This window comes from Coffea eugenioides, chromosome 1 (genome assembly GCF_003713205.1).
Source record: "Coffea eugenioides isolate CCC68of chromosome 1, Ceug_1.0, whole genome shotgun sequence".
In the NCBI taxonomy this organism is placed as follows: domain Eukaryota; kingdom Viridiplantae; phylum Streptophyta; class Magnoliopsida; order Gentianales; family Rubiaceae; genus Coffea; species Coffea eugenioides.
The window spans coordinates 49,509,287-49,532,649 of record NC_040035.1 but is presented as its reverse complement, the minus strand read 5'-3'; the positions used below and the strand labels follow the sequence as shown (position 1 = coordinate 49,532,649).

The window sequence follows — 23,363 nt, the reverse complement described above, 5'->3', positions numbered from 1 at the left end:
AATTCGCAACTAGAATAAAATGATACGTTATCATAATTTGAATCGTCTTTTATCTCTTTAATTTTGTTAACAATATTCATTATTAATTGGGATAAACTTTTAAGTAGTTTGATCCAGCTACTATCCATTTGCTCATTTTCAACATATTATCATTGATTTGTGTGATCCTTCATTCCTTAATTTTGCTAATGTTGTAATTAACTAGACCTAATTAGAATAATCTTGAGTGTTTAGGATCCAAAGTTTAAAAATTTGACAATTTAGAATACCAAATGTTCAAAATCAAAATTCAGAGCACAAAGTGAAATAAGTTTGCGGCCGGGTACAAAGTAGAGTAACTCCATAGTAGCAAGTAAGAGGGACAATTAAGCGAAAATTTTGCGACCGTAGTACCTACTAAGTACCACCTAACGACCATGCATGTACTTGCTAGTTGGTTCAGCCCCAAAGTCCCCTGTCAGATGCTTGTTTTGCTTCATATTTTACCAGGAGAATTTATCGTACGTACCAGCATTATACCTTGGTAAACTTAAACGACCAAAATCACACACACACACAGAGATCCAAATTTACCAAATCATGCCAATTTAGCAAGCATTAATTAGAAATATATATCCTAATTCAGTTAGTCGAATGGATTATAAAACTTGGCAAAGAATCAAGTTGAAACTAAAAGAACTTTGGATGTACTTGTGGCCCCTGGCTTGCCTGCCGGAGGCAATTTATGTCAATGATCCGGACTCTCAACAAAGAAGAAGATTAAGGGTAGTGCAAGCAGTGGTCCGTCATGCACGAGTACCTCTGTTACTCCCATAATCTTAGCTTCATATATAATACTACCACTAAGCCAAACCAATCAACAATTGGATTCGTCTTGTCTGTATCAGTTAAGCCCGCATTTGCATCTCAAAGCAAGTAATGGTAGTTAGAAGATATGGATAAACAAATGGTTGGGATGACGTTTAAATATATTTGAACCTCGATCACTTTCGTTAAAGGTATATGTAAACAAAGATATGGATGTTTTTCTCCTCTTTTGGGTTAAAGGGACCCTTTTTTTTTTTTTTTCCCCTCCTTCTCTTTTCGTGCTGCTAGATATAAACTTTGCCGTTTTGTTCAGAATCCTGGTCGCCTTAAAGAAACCAAAGAGCACTCAAATAACATCAACTTTGTATTGAGATTGATACATTAACCATATACCAAATATAAAATTATGAGACGTGTATGTCAAAGCTCTAGATATGCCATAGTTTCATCCCACCAAAGTTAGAGGCCACTTTCCTAGTTGAGTATTTTCTTCTCTCTTTTTTTTTTTGGATGGAAATCCCGGTAGACAATAATGAAACAAAGCTACAGACTACAGTGTATATTCTACCATTCTTCTTGAAAAAGCATACTACTAGAGAAAAGCCCACGTTTCTTGTTGTAATTAAAGTAAACAGGCGACTTTAGTGTTTTGATTGCTGCTAATTTCCATCCACTAGCTGCCTGCATTCGCAGGATAGTACAATCTTTACATGTACTGTAACAAACTGCATAAATGGCGTAACATTTGTCCCACCAGACGGCCTTGCGAGCTGAGGTACTTGAGAAAAAATATTTCTGTTTGTGAAAAATCAGAATAGTTAAACTCAAAACTCAAAACAGTTAAATGAAAGAAGACATGGCGTGCCTGTGGATAATCACAATAAACTGCTGAGTGCTGACTCTATAGGTTGCCATTAATCCTCTCTTCATGCCTAAACACATCCGGCAATGCCAATTGAGGATTGGCTTCCCATATGTTCCATTGAGAATTAGAAGAAGAAACTAAGGATATATTATTGGCAAAAATTTTCTGCTAAAATCGTTTGTTATTCATTACAAGTAAATTAGAGTTGTGAATCTAAAGCAACATGAAAACAACAATAACAGAACCCCATAGTCCAATCTATGACAACTTTAAGAAAAGCTTATAAAGCAAAGATCAACTAGATTAAGAGTAGCATATTAAAAAAATGATTATGTCTCATTCCCCACAAAGCTGATGTTTCGTTTCGTGTGTCGTCACAAATTAAAAATACCTCAACAACAAAAGCATTAATTAATTTGTCTTTGGTCATAGTTTACGACTCTAAATAAAATTCCAAGACTGAAATCAAACGTTTGTGGAAAGTTCTTAGGCAGCACTCTTTTATCTTTGAAAGAGCAATTTCTAATCATATTCCCTGCAAAGGCTGTCTAAGATATTTGGCGCACAATTGGCCTCCTTTCCACAGACTAAGAATACAGACGGCGCGTGCTTTACTTATATGAGCGCGTGTGCACTCTTTCTTCGCCCCAAGACCTCTTACCGACCTACTGTACAAGCCGCAACCAACTACCACCAGAAAGATTTTTTTTTTTTTTTTTTTAAAAAAATGGAATAAAGAAAGGAAAAGATAAGAAGAGAAATGAGACTGTAGTAGGATGATTAAATTCCTGTGAAAAACCTTTACCTCCCTTTCTTCCTTTTGTCTATAAAAGCATCAGTGGGGGGCTCTGAAGCTCTAAGTCCAAGCAATTCAAGATCTCTATACTCTCTCCCTCAACCCAGTAATATCCCAATATCTTTTCACACAATACATTTCTGATTTCTCCGCCACCAACCCTTATTCCTAACTTCCATTTTTCTCGTTCATTTGCAGGTTTTCGTACTCCGTTGCTGATTTCACTTCGACGCTTGCTTTGTTCAGGTAATCTTGTATTCCTCCTCCAAGTTTCAACCAATATTTTTTCAACCAATATTGATGATGAACCTGACGAAGACTGTGAAGCAAGTGGCCCTCCAGGAAAGCTACTAGTACTGCTTGAGATCACCTCATCATGCAAGTTATTTTGATCTCCACTCCTAAGCAGCTCAGCATACTGAAGAATATGACGATACTCGTGAGGAGGAGGAAATGATCGATTAGAATGAGAATGAGAAACTTGCTGATCGGCTACAACTCGGGCGTCTTGGCGAGTTGTAAGATAACCATACTCACTTTTCCCTTGAACTCTTACAGGAAAATTGAGCTTTGCTTTGTTTCCCTCGAATCTTAGAGCTGCTTCATCATAAGCAAGAGCTGCAGCTTCGGCAGTTTTGAATGTGCCTAGCCAGACCCTTGCCGGCTTCTTGGGATCACGAATTTCAGCGGCCCATTTGCCCCATGGTCTTTGCCTCACTCCTCTATAGTGTCTTCTTCTCTGGTTCCCTTCGATAGTAATACAACATATGTGACCACAAAAGTAAGTGTTGCATCCATATATACAACATTTGCTCTTGAGGAATTCATTTTACTTCTTTCAGCATAAGATATCAGATTTTAAGTTCCCTTACATTCATACTCATATTCATACAGCATAAGATATCAGATTTTAAGCTCCCTTACATTCATACTCATATTCATACAGCATAAGACATCAGATTTTAAGTTCCCTTACATTCATACTCATATTCATACAGCATAAGATATCAGATTTTAAGCTCCCTTACATTCATACTCATATTCATACAGCATAAGACATCAGATTTTAAGTTCCCTTACATTCATTCTCATATTCATATGCTGAAAGAGTTTAATTCCTCTTAAGTGCGTATGAATATGAGTATGAATGTAAGGGAGCTTAAAATCTGATATCTTATGCTGTATGAATATGAGTATGAATGTAAGGGAACTTAAAATCTGATATCTTATGCTGTATGAATATGAGTACGAATGTAAGGAAACTTAAAATCTGATATCTTATGCTGAAAGAAGTGCGTATGAATATGAGTATGAATGTAAGGGAACTTAAAATCTGATATCTTATGCTGTATGAATATGAGTATGAATGTAAGGGAACTTAAAATCTGATATCTTATGCTGAAAGAAGTAAAATGAATTCCTCAAGAGCAAATGTTGTATATATGGATGCAACACTTACTTTTGTGGTCACATATGTTGTATTACTATCGAAGGGAACCAGAGAAGAAGACACTATAGAGGAGTGAGGCAAAGACCATGGGGCAAATGGGCCGCTGAAATTCGTGATCCCAAGAAGCCGGCAAGGGTCTGGCTAGGCACATTCGAAACTGCCGAAGCTGCAGCTCTTGCTTATGATGAAGCAGCTCTAAGATTCGAGGGAAACAAAGCAAGGCTCAATTTTCCTGTAAGAGTTCAAGGGAAAACTGAGTATGGTTATCTTACAACTCGCCAAGACGCCCGAGTTGTAGCCGATCAGCAAGTTTCTCATTCTCATTCTAATCGATCATTTCCTCCTCCTCATGAGTATCCTCATATTCTTCAGTATGCTGAGCTGCTTAGGAGTGGAGATCAAAATAACTTGCATGATGAGGTGATCTCAAGTAGTACTAGTAGTTTGTCTTAAAAGTGCTCCTCTTGGTTGGCCACTGGTGAACATTCGCCACCACCATAGATAGCTAATAGAGTAGAGATGGACAAAAGGCTATGTCTTTCAGCTCCCAAGAAACTGTATCTTTTTTTTTTCTTTTTTGGTTCAAGGGGAGACTCCAAGGCTTTTTCCCCCCCTCCTTATCCTACCTTTTTTGCTTCTTAAACTCCTCCCGGTCCTTCCTCTCCCTCTCCTTCTTCTCTTTCCCTTCTCCAAACATTGTTCATGGACATATGATAAGAGAAGAATAAAGTAGAAGAGCAGCCACAAAGCAAACCATACAAGCTGTGCCAGCATCTTTCACTCCCAATAATTCCCTCTCCACAACCACCACCACCATCATCATCAATATCCGAGTTCTACAAGATCTACTCAATGTCACTTTTTCAAGCAGCTTCTTTATTTTTGGGAACCTGTATTAGGATGGACAGAGGGCCACTTCTTCCCCTCCCAACAAACATAGTACCTGTATCAGGCTTCTGGGTATAACCACCATAGTTAGCTACAAAAGTGAGGAATGAGGAAAAGCAAAAGGCCATGTCTTCCCCTTCCAGCAAACACTATACCTTTAGGCTTCTGGGCATGACCAACATAGCTCGCTCCAAAAGTGCAGATGAACAAAAGGCCATGTCTTTCCCTCCCAACAAACACTATACCCTTATTAGGCTTCTGGGTATGGATATAAGCAGCATGAGCAGCAACAGTTCTCCTAATCAAGCAATTTTCCTCAATTTCCAAGTGCTCCCCATCCTTTTTCCCCCCTCCAGGAATCTCCATCACCAGTTCACCACCTAGCACATTCTATTTAGGTGAGATCTTCTAAACTATCAAGAAGAAGTTTATGCTAAATGAGCATGTTCCAGACGCACCACCCAATGGCTATACTAACTTGATCTCATTATAATAGTTTGAGATGGACAAACTAGTTGATGACTGAGCCTAACAAAGTTATGATACATAGGAGGACTAGGATAACAAAGGCCTTAAATTTCCATGGCAAATTTTAAAGTATATCAATTTTTAGTCTTTCTTATTCTTCCAGCTTAAAGTTATACACTTCAATGGGTCTTTATTAGGACTTTCAAATAAAGTTGTCATCTTTATGCACTATGAGGTCCTTAGAGGACAGGAAATTCTCCAAATATGTCACCATTCGGTGGACATTGAAACCTGAAGAAAAACCCCAGTTTTGATGCTTCTATTTGAATATCTGTTTGTTGAGTAATGAAATCATGGTGACATCACTATTTCCTGCTTGATGGATGTAAAAGTAAGGAAAATTGCAATCCAAATCTAACTGTGAGTGAGTTTATGCTTCTGGGAAAATTTTGCCCCGGAGTAGTCTCTTGTGATGATATACACTGTTGAGTGGAATCTCCTAAGTCTCAGAGGAAGAAGAAAGAAACTTTGAAGGGCACACATCTGAAAGTAGGCATGGAAATCAAGAACCATAGATAGCTAACGGAGTGGAGATGGGCAAAGGCCATGTCTTCCCCCTCCCAACAAACTGCACCTTTATTAAGATTAAGAACAAGTTTATGCTAAATGAGCAAGTGCCACATGCACCGCTCCATGGCTATACGAGCTTGATCTCATTATATTAGTTTGAGATGGACAAACTTGTTGATGACTGAGCCTTACGAAGTTACCATACGTAGGAGGAGTAGATAACAAAGGCCTTAAGTTTCCGTGTCAAATTTTAAAGTTTATCGGTCTCTTTTTAGTCTTTCTTGTTCTTCTATCTAGCTTTAAGTTATACACTTCAATGGGTCTTTATTAGGACTTTCAAATAAAGTTGTCATCATCATGCGCTGTGAGGTCCTTAGAAGTAATTGCAGTATCTCCGACCCTTTATGGTGCAAGAACTTTCTTGACTAACTCCACTCTATATGGGCTCAGCTTTTGGGGTAAGTCAGTATAATCATCAATTCATTCGTGATTGAAGTGCCTGGATGATCAGGTGCTGCTTCACGCAAAAGCCGGCATGCACACGAGTCGGTCACTGCTGTATATTGTTTCTTTTCTACACATGTCCTGAAAATGAATGGGAAGGGTACATTGTTCGTTTAGCAATGAACCTTAGACTTTCGGTTTTCTGTAGGATGGCTGGTCGAAGAAGGCCAAAAAAAGGTCCTCGGAGGCATGTTGTTCTTCAAGGTCAAAAAGCAAAACCCTGCGAACGTGGATCAACATTCATGGCAGAAAAGATAGATCTTAGCATGTTCAGCAGCAATTACACACTGCTGGAGATGCATCTGATACAAAAGTCTGGCGGGGGCTTTCGTACTTATCCCGGGGGAGCAGACTATCCGGTCATAACCTACACCAAGTACAAGGAGGATGATAATGAGCGTGACCTGAACAGCGAACCATGGGAAAGCTTTGCAGCATCTGTCTCGTATATCCTCATCAACAGGAAAGAGGCTTAAATTACTTGCTGATCAAGTCGCAAAAGATGAGGGTTAAAGCATTTCGTTTGGGTTCCTGTTTGAATAAAAAAGACTCTGGAATATGTAGTAAAGAATCCAATTCTGCGCAGAAAACCTAGAAAAAAGTTTGGATCAATCATTATAATTATTAATATCCATCTCGTTGTCAAACTTTGAATTTGATGTCAGTTACGGCCCTTGATTTAAAGACAGGTATTCCAGGTTGTTCCCTTGTGGCCTTGGTTTGAAAATCAAATGATATGATAACCATTTTGATCTCAGAGAAAAGGGGAAAAAAATCATACTTCGACGATCTCTTTTGCAGCCTAAGTCCTAAGAATTTGTAGCCGTATGCATAGAAAAGGAACTAAAATATGCCAATAAGTCACAGGTAGCCTATTTCATACTCAAAGGACGCTAGTGTTAGATGCCTAGATATGGTAACAATCCAGAATAGTTTGCATGTCAGAAAATAGAAACAAACATGCTGATGATGATAATAATGGTGATCACAAAAACGAAGCTAACTGCCTAGTAACTAATACTCAGTCAATTAATGTGCCGGCCATGCAGTTCCTTCTTTCACATTGACAGTGATTATAGTTTCTAAAACGTGGAAAGCTCATTTGTCATTACGTACACTGCATGGATTTTCACTATAAGTCCTATTTCTTTTACCATTTGTTAATTTGGCACAAACGTCTCTTCCTTTTAGTTACTGCCACTCTCACAGCTCACTCTCTTGATGGCAGGAGGACATCATCATGTAAGCCTCCTCTAGGCAAGTTTTGTTACAATTTTAACGGAGCATATTTGTTTAAATACTTATGCCTATCAAGTTTGATTTTATTAAGCTGGTTACGAGGAGGTTCGCGGCCCTCAGTAACGTATCTTGAGAATTTTGACTAGCCTCATTAATCAACTATGTATATTGATTGTAATTGCAATTTGCACTGTTCACCAAACTCTGTCTTTCTCTTGGCTTTAACACGAACACCTTTTTAATGTTTTCTCTTTTGGCTATAATTAAACATTCTTTTTTGGCTGTAGTTCCAGTTGGTCAGCTCAGCTCAGAGTCTACTTTTTTGAAAGCTGGTGCTCCATGATTAAGAAAGCATGTCTATTAACTAGTATTAAGAAAGGCACATTTCTTTTATTTGACACTTCCAACTGAGATAAGCAAGACTGAGAACTGTGGTCACAGTATCCAGTGTGAATTGATAAAGTATTAGAACATGGTGGGTGCACTTTGAGAAAGTTTGTTTCTTCTTTCACGTTGACAAGACGATAATTAATACTAGTATATATTTTTCTTATAAAAACGAAATCTTAATCATCTGACATCTATAAAACTAGATCCTCCTCCATTTCTTTGGTACTGATTAAAGAGTCTACGTTGGAGACCTCATTTGTACGTACATATTAAAGAGTCTACGTTGGAGACCTCATTTGTACGTACATATACTACCTTCCACCACTTACTAGTAGTACTAGTACATTCTTTGTCATTTGCATCTAATATTGAGTTTTTAACGAGAGACACAGAGAGAGACCAGCACCTTTTTGGGAGAAAGGGGGGGGGGGGGGGTTGCATGGGTCCTCATGTATGCATGGGGGAGCACGCAACTCATCGAGTTTTAGTGGGTGTTATAGATTAAACACTACTATTTGTGGGGGACTACAAAGTCGCAATGCCTGGTGGAAAAATAGCTAGGAGTATATATACTTTTGTACGTGTGGGACTAGCAAATCAACTTAGACTTCATTTTCATCGAAATTTCCATCACCAAAACCAAGACTCTTGCAGAATGGGTCCGTTAACATACCATGCATCCTCAACCCACAAATACCGGTTGCACGTCATTTTCTATCCGCTCCTGTCCAAAAGAAAAGAATCATGAGAGACCTATACTCTTTCTGCCCCCTTTCCAGTTTTCTTGTTCTACCTTTTAAGAAGAAGCCGGAATATCTCCGCCTCTTTTGTTGTCTTTCTACCTTTGATTCTTTTGTAGTAGTCTCGCATCCACGCAAAGTGGCACATGTGAAGGTGGAGCCCTTGATCTCTATTACCCAAGAAATCAAACTGAGAATCAAAATCCCATCTTTTTTCACAATATAATGGTGGGATTTTGATTATCATCATCAAAATCCCCCACCACTCTAGCACTTTTCTTTTCTCGCAGCAAATTTTGTTTCGTCCAAAACCCCAAACATGAGAATTCATAAAATTTTCCCCCAAGTCCTAGCGTTTGGATCGTTCACTTTTCGTTGTAGATCGACTTTCTTGATCAAAGCAATAAGGACTTCGTAAAGTGATACAGCATAAATTTAGCGTGGTGGACAATTGAATTATTGGGAGAATATATTGCCTGAATATTTGAAATGTGTATGCAAGTAATATTTGGGCTAGCTCAAAAGAAATTTAGTGAAGAGGAGATAATATATATATATATATATATATATATATATATAAAAGAAAAGTCTACCGGGCTCCAAATTGCATATATAAATTGTTTCTGTTTTGAATTTTAAGATGGTGGGTGGTGAAACCATGTGAAATTCGCGAAATTGTAAAGTAAATTTCGTGTATTTATCTCGTTACATATGGCCTAATTAGATGTTCCATGCTAGTATCTCCAGTATCACTGTTTCGTGAATTTTATGTAGGCTTATGTACGTAGTCATTCATATACTGTTTCATCGATTCTCCTCAAAATGATTTCCTTCATGGCAGCAGCTAGCTAGCTATATCAACCATAGTTAGTAAAATACAAAACGGGGTATGGCAGGAGATATCATACTAAAAATACGTGTTTGGCAAAATTACGCATATTAATTTGTACGTGAATAGTACGAATATATTTGAAAATTATGAAATTGGAAATAATGTTAAATTTCCTATATTTTTTCATAGATTATGCTACATTTATATCAATGTTAACTCTTATCCTCGTGTATAAGACATTAAATTTATTAAAATTGTTACTTGTGTATGTACAAAATTTATAGAATTATGTTATATGTCATCGTTATTTTGTATGTGAGTAGGAAGATAAGTCATTGTCCTTACTCAAAATTAAAGTATAATTTGTGAAGTATAATAAATAAAAAATTTTATTACATATTTTATATAGTTAATTGAAGAGTATAAATACTTTTCAGAATATTTTTAAAATGTATGAAATATGAAAGTTTTCTGAATGTGCATTGTATTGAGTATAATCCGAGCATTTACTGACTAGGATATCAACCCCGATTTTGAGGTAAAAGATACTCTCTTTTTTTTTTTTTTTTTTTTTTTTACCAGTGGTGCAAATTCAACTCCCAAATTTTTGAAGCCCGATGTCCAGTCATCCGCAGACCAAACAGTAAGCCCACAACTCAGCGTCTAAGCTCATATCTCTTTCAAGGTTCATCACAAAGCCCAATAGACACAGACTCTGATAAGCCCATGCTCACCCGCACCTGCCCGGTTACCTGCCAAAGCCCTGCTAGCATTTAATTTTTGCTCCACCTGCTTTTGAAAAGCTGTGAAGCCAGCAAGCTATTGGCTGGCTTCCATCATTTTCAAGGAACACGTAATTTAGTTTCTGCATATGGAAATCCAGTGAATTTTATTTCGTGGGCTGGGCTATTGTTATTAAACTTGCAATAATTCAAACCCAACAAGGAGGAGTTCTTGGTGCTGCCAAGAGCCCATTAATGAGACCCATACCTTTGACATTGATTGATTACGAAATTTCTTCCAAGTTTTTTTTTTTTTTTTTTTTTTAAAAAAAAATTTCGAAGGATACAGTGTGGTGTTCTCATGTTATGTTTCTGGTGGAGATTTGTAGTTCTTAGCCACTTCCCCATTTTCCAGAGAAAAATGCTGAACATTTTTTGACCTTCATTAGCTGCAAACGGCTGCAGTTGCACTTCACGACTTGCAGGTTTTTTCAATTCATCAGGTTTACAAATTTTAGACACTCCTTAAACTTCATCTAATGCAAAAGAAGGAAAGGAATGTTCAATGATTTTTTGAAGAGTGCTAATATCATTTCCCTTCTTTTTTTTCCACTTCACTTTGATGCAAGTTAAAGCTTCGTTGCAATTTCTTGTTAATGCCCCTACTTTGAATCTTAACAGGAAAATTAACTTCAGGGGAGCTGACTATTTTCATCATAGATGGAAATTAATTTGCAGCCAAGCTATAGCAGGCTTTCCAGCTCCTGGTTTCAATGCTACAATGAGAGGAGCACAAGCCACAGTTTGCAGCTCCTGTTCTCAAATTCTTGCTCGAAACCATGAAATATTCTGTTGTCGACAGATGACAGAAGCGTAATTTCCCAAAATATTGGTTTTCTGTTTCAGACTTGTCCTCTGCTCTTCAAAGTTTTCTCCTTGAGTCAACTGCTGATTGCCTTAAAAATTCTGCAAAACATGCATGCAAGAGTACCTACCAAAAATCAGTTACAAGAATGCAAAACAAGCATTAATGCAATTGTCTCACATAAGCTGATCTTGTGATAAACAACATTCGAAGCTATCAAATTACGACAATCAATGCAAAGCAGGATACTACAAAGTTTGCCACTTCAGGGTTGATCTTGCTCTCCTGCCATAATCAAAGCAATAAACTTTATAGCAGACGGACGCCTATGTAGTCGAAGTTCTTGACCTCCAAATGTTACTGTGTCAAGCTTGCATTTGAGCTGGGATGTTCATAACAATCTCCATTTCTAAGGTTCCACCATATTTATCAATTAGTTTTTTATCCATCAGTGGAAATCCGTATGCAAATTCTTTTTCTTCCTTTTTTGCTGTTTAATAATTACTACAAATACAAAACTTCTGTAATCATGTACACCCATTGGCAAATGCATGACAAAGAAAGAGCCAAGAAAAAGCACCACAACTACAAGAAGCTAATAAAATTACACCAAGAATCAAGCTATTTCCTCTAGTCTGGACTTGATCCTCTGCAAGGTGCCTTCAATAGCAATATCAAACGCATCCTTCTTGCTCCCCAAACCGAGTGAGCTCTCATGCCTTTCTATACATCATTTCCAAAACCTTTTCTCTCATTCTCCTAACTTCAGCTCTTGGTACGCTCATCAGCACATCCAAAAACCCTCAACCCTTCGTATACTACCTCTTCCTTTGGTATAAAAAACAGAGAACTCCTCATATTTCTCCTCAGGCAAATGCCATTGATACTGCTTTTTGGAAGACAAATCCTCAAAATACACTGGCATACAACCAGCAAGAATCCCATCAACCAGGAGGCTGCAAACAAAAAGTAGCCTGCAACATTGGCTTCATAACCCTTAACGGATCATGCTCACAAACCCCATTTGAACAATCAACAAATTCACATAATTTAGTGTGCCTTGTACCATTCACACTCATGCTAGTCCTATTTTCACATTCAAGCCTAATACTCCTCCTAACATTGGGATTGGCCGAAATTCCAACCCCACCAGCAAACAACGTTAAACTAGTTCTCCTAGTCCTCCTCAACCTGTTAACCCAAAAATGCCAAATTTGGAGGATGAAATGAGGTGGAATACGGAATTGCCCTTTCTTGCCAAGGCTATGCCCTGGCCTCAAATTTCAATACTGTGACATTATAAAATTCAGGAAATTCAAGAAATGATGTACCAAAAATTGGTGGATCAGCAGATAAAGGTTGGATAAGGTCCCATGCTGGCCTAGCCATGACCAGAAAATGGTCGTGACCAATGTTTTTATTTCACGTTGGAGCGGTGCTTTTTGATACATCAGACCGTGGACAGCTTGATTCAGGTGTTCTATCTTTTTTTGTTATCAAACACATGTAATCTGATTCCATTAAATTTAAACACTGAATTAAATTATCAAACAAGGCCGGTTACTTTTGTAACTAATCAGTTTGACCTCATTACCTTGTTTAGAGATTTCGCTTCCTACTTTGCTCGGCCCCATTGCAGTAACAAGGAGATTTTTAAAGGATTGGGCAAGATTTTTTTTTTTTTTTGAATTACATGTCGGGGAAGAATAAATTATTTGAGCAGATTTGGAGAATTTAATGAACCAACAATTTCATATCGGAATTGGCTTAAAAGTTTAAATGGGCCAGTGTATCCCGATATAGAAAGTGGAAGTTCGGAACTCTGGCCCAATGGATCGCAGAATCATGTCAAATATGTGCTAATAGCAGCAGAAGTGTTTCTGATCCGGGAGTGGGTTGGATTTTGGTGTCTTATAACTTCAGCCCGGACCCGGTACTTTGCAGTTAAACAGTTCATACCACTAGCTAGAGTGTGATGGCGTTAAACAAGTTACAGGGGAGAAAACCCTATCAATGGTCTCAAAACTAGAAGAAGCAAAGGTAAGATCCAGAAGGTCTTAAAACGGCTCCAAATTGAACATTTTCCACAACCAATAATAGTTGTGAGCTTTGATGTCCGGTGAATTTGATTAAGAACCCAAGAATCCCGGTTGACTCTTCCTAAAGTGAATACAGAACTTGCCTCTACTGTGCTCACGAGGTTCTATTGTTGGCAACCCTGTTGAGCTGTCGTCTTTCTCCAATATAGTGTGTATATATATATATATAGGAGCATCTTAATTCTCTTTTCCATTCCTGTACAAAGGGATTGTCAAAAACTTTACCATGATTATGCTTTTCTTCTTTTCTTTCTTTTTTTTTAAAAAAAATATTATTGATATGTGGAGATTGTGATTTGAAATTACTTGAAGCAACGTCTTTCACGTTGGAGTGGTGCTTTTTGATACATCAGATTGGGGACAGCTTGATTCCATTGCTAATTCCATTGAAGCGAGTAGCAAAAATCTCACAAAATCAAATACTAGTTGGTGGGTTAGTTGGTTCTTTTGCATCTCTTTTTGACTCAGTGACACCCATTAGCGCATTTGTCCTTTCGTCCCAAAATCTGAAAGAAGTCGTTCCAATTTTCGCGTAATGCATGGAAATAGTAGAGTATCAGGATTCAATTTCTTGCTACCATGGAAGAAAATTGGTGAAGTCATTTTCCATTTTGCCACCCATGGTATAGTCCTTGACTCATTTCTATTGTCTAAAAGTCCTTTTTTTTTCCCCTTTATGGGAATAAGAACTTGAATGAATTCGACGCCATTCATAGTCTCCATTCACAGTTACGAATTAGAAAATGTTTACAAGTCGTTTGCAGGAATTTATATTGATAGCTAGTCAATACAGTTCTCACGTCGACAACCGTTGCATTTAAACACATGAACTTTTGTGACTCGGAAAGCCAGTTATCTACAAAGCCAATTGCTCCATCGTCCTGGGGCCGGAAAAGTTGTCTACCTCATCCATTGGCACCGTGGCCGGCCCGCTACAATCCTTCATTATTCATTCATGTACGTTAGTACTGTGATAATTTGATGGGTTCTTCTCGCCACATGCAGTGATTAATTATCTGTTCAACCATAAAAAGTTTGTTCACAGTTTAAACTAAAATGGTGCGTTTATGTTGTGTGAAAAAAATAAAGCTTCGATACTAAGACATGTTATACCTGAAAGGACAAAACTTGCACATCTTCAATGATTCTGTACGTTTAGATCGAACATTTACATAGAGGTATGCACTTTCCGATTTCGAAAATATTCTTTGCACTAAGGTTAGAATCTTTTTCAATGAGGAGATTTTGGGTTGTATAATGAAACAAATTTGGAAAAAAAAAAAAAAAAGAGGAGCAAAAACATAAAACTTGGCAACTATAATAATTGATCAACACAATAATGTTCCCGAATCTAACTCACTTTTATGCAAAAGTTCCGTTTTCACTTTTCTGTGGAAACAACTTGATTGGTGAGAAGCAATGCAAATAATAAAATCTAGAGGAGTCATTGAGAAGCAATGCCCGAAGCCTAATGCGTGATGAAGACAGGCCTACCCTTCACCCATTTGACCCCTTCGACGCCTTCGAGGTTGACACAATAAAACTAAGCATTAGTAATTATTAGTACAATATTTGTTGCTCTAACATATCGGAATATGATGAGAAGCATGCGTATATATATATATATATGTATGTATGTATATGTACCGTTAACTAATGAATAATGAATTACCGTTATCTCAATCTGGAGTATGGACTAGGTAGGTAAAGAATATTCCCATGTTTCTATCATTTTGTTGGCCATGGTTAAATTTCTCAATCTATTGACATGCACGCACAATTTTGATGCAAAGGCAACGGAGACTGGGAGGCCGACTGAAATGACTCTACAACGGAAAAAGCAGCATGGTAGGTGTAATTGTTATTGATATTTGATAGTAGTTTTTTTTTTTTGGGGGGTTATTTATAGTGAATTTTCCGAAAAAAGAAAACCCACTTTTCCGTCTAATTGTTATTCCTAATTTTCATCCAAAACCAAAGTTCAAACTGAAATTACAGTCTCAATTTATGTTCCCCATCATTATTGTTATCTACAAATCATGATCAAAGTTCTGTCTAATGTGTATCTATTGGATGCTCGTTAAAATATATTATAGGCATTAGCATGTGCATATACACGAAAGAAGTTACGTATATGGTAAATGATGACAAAGTGGGGAGACCATCTTAGCTAGACAGGGTAAGTAAACAGATCCCTTGTCTAGAATTAAATATTAATGGTTACTGCTGTAAAATTCTAGTAGTAGTCTTAATTTGGTGGGACAATGAAACAAGTGTAGTGCAGCATGGAATATTTTAAATTCTGGTTGTAAAAAAGGCACTTGGGATTTTTAGTCAGTTTTGCCCTTTATTCTGGCATCAAAGTGGATTAATGGTTTTGAATGCAGCAGCAGCACGCTAATCTAATGGTGGTGTCATTAGACCTGCGTTCCTGTCGGAAAAACACAAGTTATCAAGTAATGCTGATGGTAGTTTGGGCGCACATTAATTAATTAATAATCAAATACTACTACTAGTCTACTACTAATGTATTGACTTTATTTTTTTTTATTCAAAAAATAATCGAGAGGCTGTAGATACATACATATGATACATAAATGAGATAGAAATGCCGGACCCATTCCGCGCTGCCGCACAGCAGCACACGGGCGAGAAGTTTGTGTTGTGGTGGCTGCCTCCATGTCACAAGACGTCCTAGTTTTTTTTGAGTTTATTTAAAATTTTACTATAATTTACTGTAAAAATTTTTTAAAAATTTTTTAAAATTTGTAGATTTTTAAATATTTTGAAGTGTATAATTTAAAATCTTTATGAAATTGCACGTTGTTCCAGGCTTTATTGCCCACAGATTTTCATTGAACCCAGTATTCATATGGAAACAATAATATACACTCGTACGTTAATGTTGATGTTGCGGTGCAATAATTAAACTACGTACACACGATTGCCGCCCTTTTGAGCCTCAGATTTTCATATTTGTATAATCTACTCTAATATAATCTAAGGGGAAGAAGGGTCGGAATTTTTGTCTGTCGAAGGAAACTATAATTAGGTGACAGTTATAATTAAGTGAGAATGTAGAAGACAAGGATTGAACCATTAACCTCCTATTCCGAAGAGGCTGTTGGCAGCCTCAGTTTATACTTACGAACGTACTTAAACAAGTAATGGTGGGATATGCATATATATACATATACCAATCCGGTAAATCTGGGAACACTCTCCATCACCACTCAAGAAAAGATTCGTCGCAGCATTATTAAATTATATGAAAAGTAATATAAAAAAGTGGTACTGGTACAGGGTAGTAGTATCAAGTGTGTGGGAAAGACAAAATCATATAGCTATCTATCATCATTCCCGTTCCAGCCTCAGCCCAAGAAAACACCCTTTCACATGCCGTTTTCTCCAATTATGCACACATGACATCTCCAGCTATACGTCTAGATTCTTGGATTTATTGTACGCTTTTTCCAGCAGCTGGGGCTTGTGTAGACTTTGGATGCCACCGTTTCTGACCATTTTAACTTCCGCAATCCCCAGTTCCCACTTCTTTCCTCTCTCCTTGGCTATAGGTCGGGGAAAAAAAATCCACTTTTTATCTCTAAATTTTGAAATAGGGACACATTTTATCGCTAAATTTTTAAGCGCAACACATTTAGCGCATGAATTAATAATTTTTTATCACATTTAGTCCAAAAACGTTAATTTGTTCAATTTGGACGGAGAAGACTCACATTTCTAGCATGTGACTATTAATTTTGATTGAGAAATTGATTTTACTTAACGGTCACGTGCTAGACACGTGAACCTTTATCGTCCAAATTGAACAATTTACTATTTTTGGACTAAATATGGTCAAAAATTATTAATCTATGTACTAAATGTGTTGTGTCTAAAAGTTTAAAGATGAAATGTGTCCCTGTCTTAAAGTTTAGGGACGAAAAGTAAAAATTTTTCCCCTATAGGACAGACCGTTTGCTTATCGAAATTAAAAGTCTTCACTCTTCACTGCTCTTCTATTCTAGGACCAAAAAAAAATCTAAAATTTGGATGGCCCTTAATTTATATATATATATATATATATGTATATATATACAGTTGATCAACTTTTGATCCTTTAATTATTAAGTGCATATTTTTACACTCTGGTCTAGAAATCAACCAAGTTAATAGTTTGAGGGAAAAGGGACAGGAATTGTTGGCAATTCATGGCCAAGATTTGGCCAAAAAATAAAATGTAAGATTCAAATTTTATCTTGTATCTTATTTTTTACACCATGTGTGAAGTTCATAAAATTTTATTCTATAATTATAAATTATTGAAAATAAATTACGCCATTTGCAATCTGCATAAAATCGCCCCGAATGATTTCCTGATAACCGTTCAGCCCCTTGTCCTAGTTTGAGAGCGTTTTGCCAGCTCTTTTAACCTCTCTTGCCAACATAACCACACCACCCCCATCTGTGTGGTTTATTCGGCCAGGTCATTCTTGCTTCTCCTCTCGTACTTATCGCACTATTTTCATGCACATCATACTAAGTAGTATGCATGGTACGATAAACCTTCCCCCCCAGCCGCCAAGGCAACGGCGTGTCTTCACGCGCCTCCGATGTCTCCGCCATCCTTTGTGTGTGTAAGTCCCAACCCAACGCGTGCCAAAACTTAAAACTTGTCTCGTCTCTTACCGTTCCACCTCAACCCTTTTCTCTCTCCACGTGGACTAATACCAGTGGCTACACCTCAGAATCACTTGTACATTAGCAAGACCCCACCTCTCACCACCAATAATTGATCATTCTCCTAATCCCCTCTGGACTCTTGCTGGCAGCAGTCTTCTCCTCCTACTTCTCCCATACGTCCGTCCTTCCCTCCTCTCGTCTTCTTCTTCAAAAACCCACCCCCACTTTCTAATTTCTTTTCCCTTCCCCAAAACCCCAAAATTTCCTAAAACCCTTATGCGATTCTAAACCCCTTTTCCCATATTCCATGCTTTAGCACAAACCATTCTAAACTCCATCCCATACATGAAAAAGATGCTTCCTTTCTCACACCTCAGTTGCCTATTCCTTGTACTCTGTTGCCTGTCATCAGCAGTACAATCGAACTTGGAATCATCTTCTTCAATCTATGAAGTACTAAAATGCCATGGCTTGCCAATGGGCTTACTCCCTAAGGGAGTCAAGAACTTCACTTTGGATAATTCTGGTAAATTTGAGGTGCACTTGGATCAAGCTTGCAATGCTAAATTTGAAAACGAATTGCACTACGAAACAAATGTTTCCGGTACTTTGAGCTACGGCCAGATCGGTGAGCTGGCTGGAATTTCAGCACAGGATTTGTTCTTGTGGTTTCCCGTTAAGGAAATCAGGGTGGATATACCTAGCTCCGGGTTGATTTATTTTGATGTTGGGGTGGTTTCTAAGCAGTTTTCTTTGTCCTCGTTTGAGACACCGAGGGATTGTACTGCTGTTCAGCTCACGGATCAGATTCAAGATGGGAAGCACATATTAGAGGCTGTTTCAAAGGTCCCTCATTTTGTTTTCGCCTATCTCTTTTCGTTTGTCTTTTGAAATTCAATCGTCAACTGATAGTTATGTGCCTGTAGAATTCTTTGGCTTGTGGCTTGTTAATTTGCTTGGCATGTTGGTTTATAAATTTGGAAGATGGTAGAGATGTTGTTCGTGTTTATTCCCAAATCTCATAGTTTTTTGTCCTTGGATATGGCTTTGTATTAGCAGAGATGTTTGCTTAAAATTTCCGAACTTAAACTGACTCTATAGGCAAATAATATGGAGAGCCACGGTCAAAATTTGGAAGCTTGAGACAATGAGACCGCTGCTTCCAGATAGATGCTTTAGTTGATTTCTTAAAATTTGTTTCATTGAGTTTGAACTTTGATAGAGTGAAATTTTGACTTTTATTTCTGTCCAACGTTTTATTGGATTCTTATGGGAAACTTTACCCTCAGTTACTACTCAAATTAGCTACAGTTGCAATTCTTCCTTTTGTTCTTTAAAGTTCTTTTCACAACAGGATATAAAGATCTTGTGACTACATAACCACAAAATATATCTTCCGATGCCTTTTTCCTTTTCCTATCACTTCACTTGATAACGTTATATTCCTTATAAGTGATTCTGATGCATGTGTGTTTGTGAGCAGAGTCTCTTGGGGAAGCTCCGGTATCAGCTTGATCAGGGAGATTTTGTAAGGACTGTTCTGTAGATTTTGCTAGTCAGGAGAGGTCAAGTTGCACTATAGCTCAATCAGACCATGGGTCTTCCATTATTCATTCTATGTACATGTCTGCCGAAAGTCTGGTTTAGTGGTCATATGCTTCATTCAGGTGTGCTTGCTTGCGGTTTCATGTATAGTGCTGCAAACTATCATGCCAGCTCCTATCTTTTTGACGGTTGTGATTGGACTCCGAGATGAGGAGAGAAAGCCAGGATATATTGATGCTTCATTTGAGTGTCTATGAGAGAGAGGATATAAAGATACAGGAGCACTACATAAATTACTTGTGATAGATTTGCAGAGGTTTGTAACTACGTTCAATTCATATCAAACCTGAAATACGATTGTTACTTAATTCTCTTTTTGTAGTTGATGAGATATACATAAATGCAAGAAATAAAATCTATATTATTTTGATTCTTAAATTTGTAGTCTTTATTGTCTCATTCAAAGTTAACTGCGCCACTGCTTGTGATCTTCCTTTGCTTTTTGGATGCCACTACATTGTACTTGCTGGTTGCTTTTCAGTTTCTGAGAATTAAACAACTTAAGAAATCTCTAGTTAAATTGCATATGCAACTAGCCTGATATGATTCTTTTAGTTCTTTTCCAAACTTTAGTTTCTCATCTTGCTTCTCATTTTAATTCTTTTCAGTTTGGCTTCTCATACTTCCTACTTTTTCTGGAACAACTCAGTATGAATGAATTTACAGATTTGTCTTTTTTTATTAGGCTAAGAAAGTTGGATTCATTGAAGACGGCATATTTTTGCCAAAAATTGCATGAGCAATGGTACGCATCTGCTCCAAGTTTTTTTTTTGTTTTGTTTTCCTCCTCCAGTTTTCGACTGTAAGATACATACATTCTCTTGTAAGAAGAATGTAATGTTGGCTGAAACTATTTCAGGAATTTCTCTAATCTAGTGGGCCAGAGTTGAATCCTAAGCTTAGAAAACCTGCTACCTGCAAATCTTGATTCTGCCTCTGTTTAGTTTTGTCTTCCTTATCAAACTTGCTGTGTTCTTTTACAAGGCCATGTATTGAAATAGTTAGATGGTCTTTTCCCAATTCTCACATGCTTGCTAACAAGATTTACTTGTTTACATCATGCAAGCAATTCGCTTCTCTTTTCTGTGATATTTATAATGCGTTCAAATTTGGGAAATCAAAATTGTCAATAGCTTAAGACCAAAGCTTTCTGTTCTTTCTGCACTTAAGAGGAAATCAGTATTCCAGTGGGGGTTTGATGTAATTATATTTCAATGTAGAGGCTATGACTTGTTTTGTTTAACATGTAAATTCTTAGAATTGTTTAACATATGTTCTTTTTTCATTTTCCTGGGATTCTTGTGATCTGTGTGGAATGGGAAGCAGGAGGGAGAGACCGACATATTGACCTAAGTTTTGCACTTGACTAAACTCTTCCATACGTTGTCTCATTTACTTCTCAAAAATGATTTATTTACAAGTAATGGGATCAAGATGAGAAATTTATAATCCGGCACCAGCCCACACTTCTTTTAAACATATCAAGCTGTCCTAAAGTGGACTGTAGTGAGGTTCATGAACGAGAATACGAGTAAAAGAAAGAAAACTTGATGACAGGGAAAAGTGGTCAAATGTCTTAGTGAGAATTACCTTATGACTTCAAATATTGCAGCTAGATTTTGTAATTCTTTAAGCATCTTTGGCTTTATTCTTGCATGGTACCGATTTCACAACAGGTGTTCCTGGACTGTTGGTATCCAAGGAAACCCACATGTATAACTATCGTATACTAATAAGTATTTCTGCCCCATATTCCCATACAGCTGCTGATGAACTCATAGCAATGTTATATTTTCCTCTATAGTGTCCATTGATTGGATTTTAGCTGATTTGCTTGTCCATTGTCTTGTTTCCTTTCTGTTGCCTACTTTAACAATAGGAGCATTTTAATAAGCTTTTATTTTTCTATGAGCAGTGGGTTTCAGTATAAACCTTTTTCCCCTGGATCGATACCATGGGATTGTTACCTTTTAATGAATCATCAGGTTAATGAAGTGTATATTGCCACTGGAAAGAGAGTGAAAGATAAGCAAGAGCTCATTAACATCTTTCATATTTGCAAATATGTTGATGATGCTGGCCCGAACGGGGGCTGCCACTTGCAAGCATGCATGTGGTGAAGTGAAAAACAAAATACCAATAGTGGCGTGAAAATTAACTTTTTCATTCTTTTTTTAAAGTATGAGTTTTGACCATGAGAAAAGGGACAAATTTAGGGAAAAAAAAATAAGTTAAGTCTGACATATATTTAGTCCTTTTAAAATCTCTTCGTTTGTATTGGGATATTGTCTTTTTGATGTTAAATAATGAAAAGCTGGCAAAGAGTGACTTTCACATGGCATATGCTGGATAAGGGCGCTATGTATTTGAGTACAGGCTAGTGTAAACATTTACTATCTTAATGCATGCATTGTACTCGACAATGATCACTGGTGACGGTAGAGATTTCGTGGTATGGATGGATTTCCAGCAAGTGTGTGAATATGCACATGGAGGCAGATTTCTATGAATGGGATTTCCAGCACCTGAGTGTCCCTCTAATGGAAATGGACCACCCCCTCTATTATTGTCATTGATATCATCTAAAGTCTCCACCTTTAGGTCTTTGCAGTTTTGGCCAGATAAGTTAATCCGAGTGCAGGGCAGCATAGCTCCTCAAGGGCTCTCTTCTTTTTGTTGTTTTTCTCTTTTGCTGGACGTTACTGCCAACAAAAGACACCGGCAACAACTCCTACAAAATATGTCCGCCACTCAACATCCTCATCCTAGACCGATGAGAATGATTCAGATTGTTCTCTGGGTTTACCACTCGACCAAATAGGCATAAAATTGCAGATGTGAAGGAATTCTAGGCTTTCTTTCTTTGTGCAAAACAGAAGTTTTTCCTTTTTGCAACTTAAATAAGACTCAAAAACTGTAAAAGCTTTCGCAGTGAAGGGTGAAATTGTGGTTGATTTTGTGTAACAGCATGTACTACTGTTATAATACTAGGAGGATGTCTGTCGGACCCACGGCGGGCTTTATAGATGGACGCCGACGGACAATGATGATATCATTGACTGGAGAAGTCTCCCATACAGTTTGATGGCCACTGGGGTGGCATTTAAGTGTTGCAATTATTCCAGGCAAAGTTCATACTATTACTAATAGGGACAAAATGTCAAATGTGAAAAGTCCCCCAGATGCTGTATAAAGTATACTAAACTAGTAGTAGTAATTAAAAGAAACCTACGGCACCATACATTTGTTTCGGGCCTAGCTGCGCCTTCAACTAGTATTTAGCAGCGACAGATTCAACAGATTTCCCTGTTCTGTTTTCGGGCCTTTGATCTTCCGACCAAAAGAAATTATTGGTAACATCATAGCAAGATTAGAATAGAAGTTGGTTTTGTTCATTACCAAATGGAGACGAAAGGTGCCTAATTCACCCGGTGCACAACACACTTTGTACAGAATGAACTTATTCTGGAAATGGTTCAAAGGTGTAGAGGGCTTGCAAATCAAGGAAAGACACGGGACCAAACCTGAGGATGAAGAATGATGTGGGGTTGTGGGTGCAAATCTTGAACAAGGATTATGAACGAGGATGAGCTGCTGAGTGGATGCGACACATTTCAACAAAATCCGGACCGTCAAATCGCTCAATCGAAACCCCAAAAAGTCTCACATCACAATCACATTAGCAAGTCTTCCTCCCAACCGTTGAACATTCTAGAAAAATCTCTTATGTGCTACGTAGTAACAAAATTTTTTTTTAAAAAAAAAACAAAAATATTCTGGTACTCGTACTACTACTAAATGCAAAGGGATTTTCCTAATCTGTTATCTTTTCGTCATCTA

General features: G+C 37.5%; 3 protein-coding genes and 1 pseudogene across 5 annotated transcripts; 2 read left to right on the top strand and 2 right to left on the bottom strand.

Moving 5' to 3' along the window:
- Positions 1 to 2,496: 2,496 nt before the first annotated feature.
- LOC113774185 (ethylene-responsive transcription factor ERF113-like) lies at positions 2,497 to 3,352 on the bottom strand. Its single transcript, XM_027318754.1, has 2 exons — positions 3,349 to 3,352; positions 2,497 to 3,215 (listed from the first exon to the last, which is right to left on the bottom strand). Exons 1-2 carry the CDS (start codon positions 3,350 to 3,352, stop codon positions 2,497 to 2,499), a joined length of 723 nt encoding a protein of 240 aa, XP_027174555.1.
- Positions 3,353 to 3,824: 472 nt separating this feature from the next.
- On the top strand, positions 3,825 to 4,371 carry LOC113774175 (ethylene-responsive transcription factor ERF113-like). The gene is made up of 2 exons (XM_027318744.1): positions 3,825 to 3,828; positions 3,962 to 4,371. Exons 1-2 carry the CDS (start codon positions 3,825 to 3,827, stop codon positions 4,369 to 4,371), a joined length of 414 nt encoding a protein of 137 aa, XP_027174545.1.
- Positions 4,372 to 11,662: 7,291 nt separating this feature from the next.
- On the bottom strand, positions 11,663 to 12,552 carry LOC113753322 (annotated as a pseudogene).
- Positions 12,553 to 18,070: 5,518 nt separating this feature from the next.
- Positions 18,071 to 20,725, top strand: LOC113763646. 3 transcript variants are annotated; one of them, XR_003467380.1, is made up of 4 exons: positions 18,071 to 18,764; positions 19,402 to 19,779; positions 20,209 to 20,268; positions 20,383 to 20,725. XR_003467380.1 is itself a non-coding variant. In XM_027307529.1 (2 exons), the coding sequence occupies exons 1-2, from the start codon at positions 18,264 to 18,266 to the stop codon at positions 19,462 to 19,464; spliced, it is 564 nt and encodes a 187-aa protein (XP_027163330.1). In that variant the 5' UTR covers positions 18,071 to 18,263; the 3' UTR covers positions 19,465 to 19,895. The 3 variants fall into 3 exon arrangements, 1 of the variants encoding a protein (XP_027163330.1); XR_003467379.1 differs by having other exon boundaries at positions 20,209 to 20,466; XM_027307529.1 differs by lacking the exons at positions 20,209 to 20,268; positions 20,383 to 20,725 and having other exon boundaries at positions 19,402 to 19,895.
- The last annotated feature ends 2,638 nt before the right edge of the window (positions 20,726 to 23,363 follow it).